The 1,798-nt window shown below is 28.6% G+C and overlaps 1 protein-coding gene across 2 annotated transcripts in view; it reads left to right on the plus strand.

Moving 5' to 3' along the window:
• The window catches only part of LOC108623089 (phospholipid phosphatase 1), a 47,618-nt gene that overhangs the window by 38,247 nt on the left and 7,573 nt on the right, over nt 1–1,798 (plus strand). For both annotated transcript variants that reach the window (XM_018021378.2, XM_026812033.1), the window contains one exon: nt 1,010–1,164. In XM_018021378.2, the coding sequence (XP_017876867.1) occupies nt 1,010–1,164 (155 nt within the window). The remainder of the gene's footprint in view (nt 1–1,009; nt 1,165–1,798) is intronic.

Consider the following 1,798-nt stretch of genomic DNA (forward strand, 5'->3'; position numbering starts at 1 on the left):
GAGTGAATGTAAGAAATTACATTTTGGTTCTTACATAAGATTTTTAGTTCATCAGGTAGGTCTTAAAAGATAACAATTAAATCTAGCGTGCTTTAGTTATGATTTAATACCATTTCTACCAAAGGTGTCAAAAGACAACATCTTTTGCAATTTTCGCTTAAAATTATTGTCATTAGTTAATTGTTTTACCATAATTAAATCTTCGACTTTTCCTATAATGGTTATTAAATTAATTAATTAAATTTATCATTAATTGAGACAAAATGATTAAAGTAATGATAATAATTGTAAGTGAAAATTTCAAAAGGTGTCTTTTGACACGTTCCGTAGAAATGGTGTTAATCTAAATATACTGGTAATTTACTAATACGATAACAAATTAGTTTCCATGCCTTTATTTTTACCAGGGCACACCAGGTGTAACTTTTCTCTATTTAGAGAGGTATAGTTGACAACCCGAAAGTCTTGTATAAGGGCAAGAATTATACTAATTTATTCTGAATGTATTTGTCTATGTGCTGTGAAATATATTAATTTTTTTTTCCTATCAAATCTGAAATTTGATAATTTCTATATTAGATGTTGGAAAGAATTACGTATAGTCTACATTAATAGACAATATGATGTGAAAAGTATTGCGTTTGAATATCTTATTGTATAATTAAGGAATGTTATTAGAAGTATTACAGTAGTGCAGTCATTCTTAATAGGAAGAAATCTCTAAAGAAATAGGATTTTTTTGCATAAGTTGAAACAAAGAAAAATCTCTGATTGGAATGATCCAATTCTACAATAGCATTATCTCATGAAATTTTGAATATACGTATACCTATTATGTCACTTAAATCTCGTATCTGGATACTTTTCTTTTTATTAGAGGAAATGAAAAAAACATGTACATACGATTTAATAGTATGTTTCGCCCATTAATGCAAGCCCATTTATATTTTTCCAAACGCTTTTTACAGTCATTTTTTTCCATCCTCAATAATGATATTGTATATTTCAGTTATTGTGCTTCTAGCAGTATTGGAATTTGCAACGGTCCCACAACAGCATGTTGGCTTTTACTGCAATGATCCGAAAATATCTTTCAAATTCATGGGAGACACGGTTTCTATGACGTCACTGATCGTGGGGAGCGTTCTAATGCCAATCCTAGTGGTATGTAAGAATGAACTAATTTTTTAAATCAGTTGTAAGTAATTGTTCGAAATGGTCTGGACACTGCCGATTATAAGAAAAACGGTTTTATATAATTTCTGAAAATGTAATTAGTATGAATACTTTGTGAGTAATTGGACGATTATAGGGTGCAACAAAATAAATGCAGCTGTTTAGCTATTTATAATTAGACTGCAAATGTTCATGCAAATTCCTGTTTTTATGAATATAATTAGAGAAATTAAATGCATGTACACATTATTTTCTCCTCTAAGTTATAGGTAATCTAGTTATAAGTTGTATTTTAATTTGGATATTTTGTATTTCTTTACATATCACTGCATATTGTGTCTCTTTCAATTATTGAGAATTCCCATAAATGCATAAAATGTAATGCTTATAATTTTATTTGCACAACAGTTTTTGAGGAATGAATTATTTATACCATTAATAGAGCTAATTTTTTTAATAACATGCTCAGTCTCATAATCAGTCAGTTACAAAATGGTCGCCCTTGGCATAAATACATAATTTCAAACGATTTTAATGTGCCGTATATTTTCCAGCGTAATTTTATCCAATTCAATAATTCAGGAAAGAACGTATGTAATCGATAGATAGTACATATATGGGC

The sequence above is a fragment of the Ceratina calcarata genome, unplaced genomic scaffold (assembly GCF_001652005.2).
Source record: "Ceratina calcarata isolate Rehan_Ccalc_2016 unplaced genomic scaffold, ASM165200v1 scaffold250.2, whole genome shotgun sequence".
In the NCBI taxonomy this organism is placed as follows: domain Eukaryota; kingdom Metazoa; phylum Arthropoda; class Insecta; order Hymenoptera; family Apidae; genus Ceratina; species Ceratina calcarata.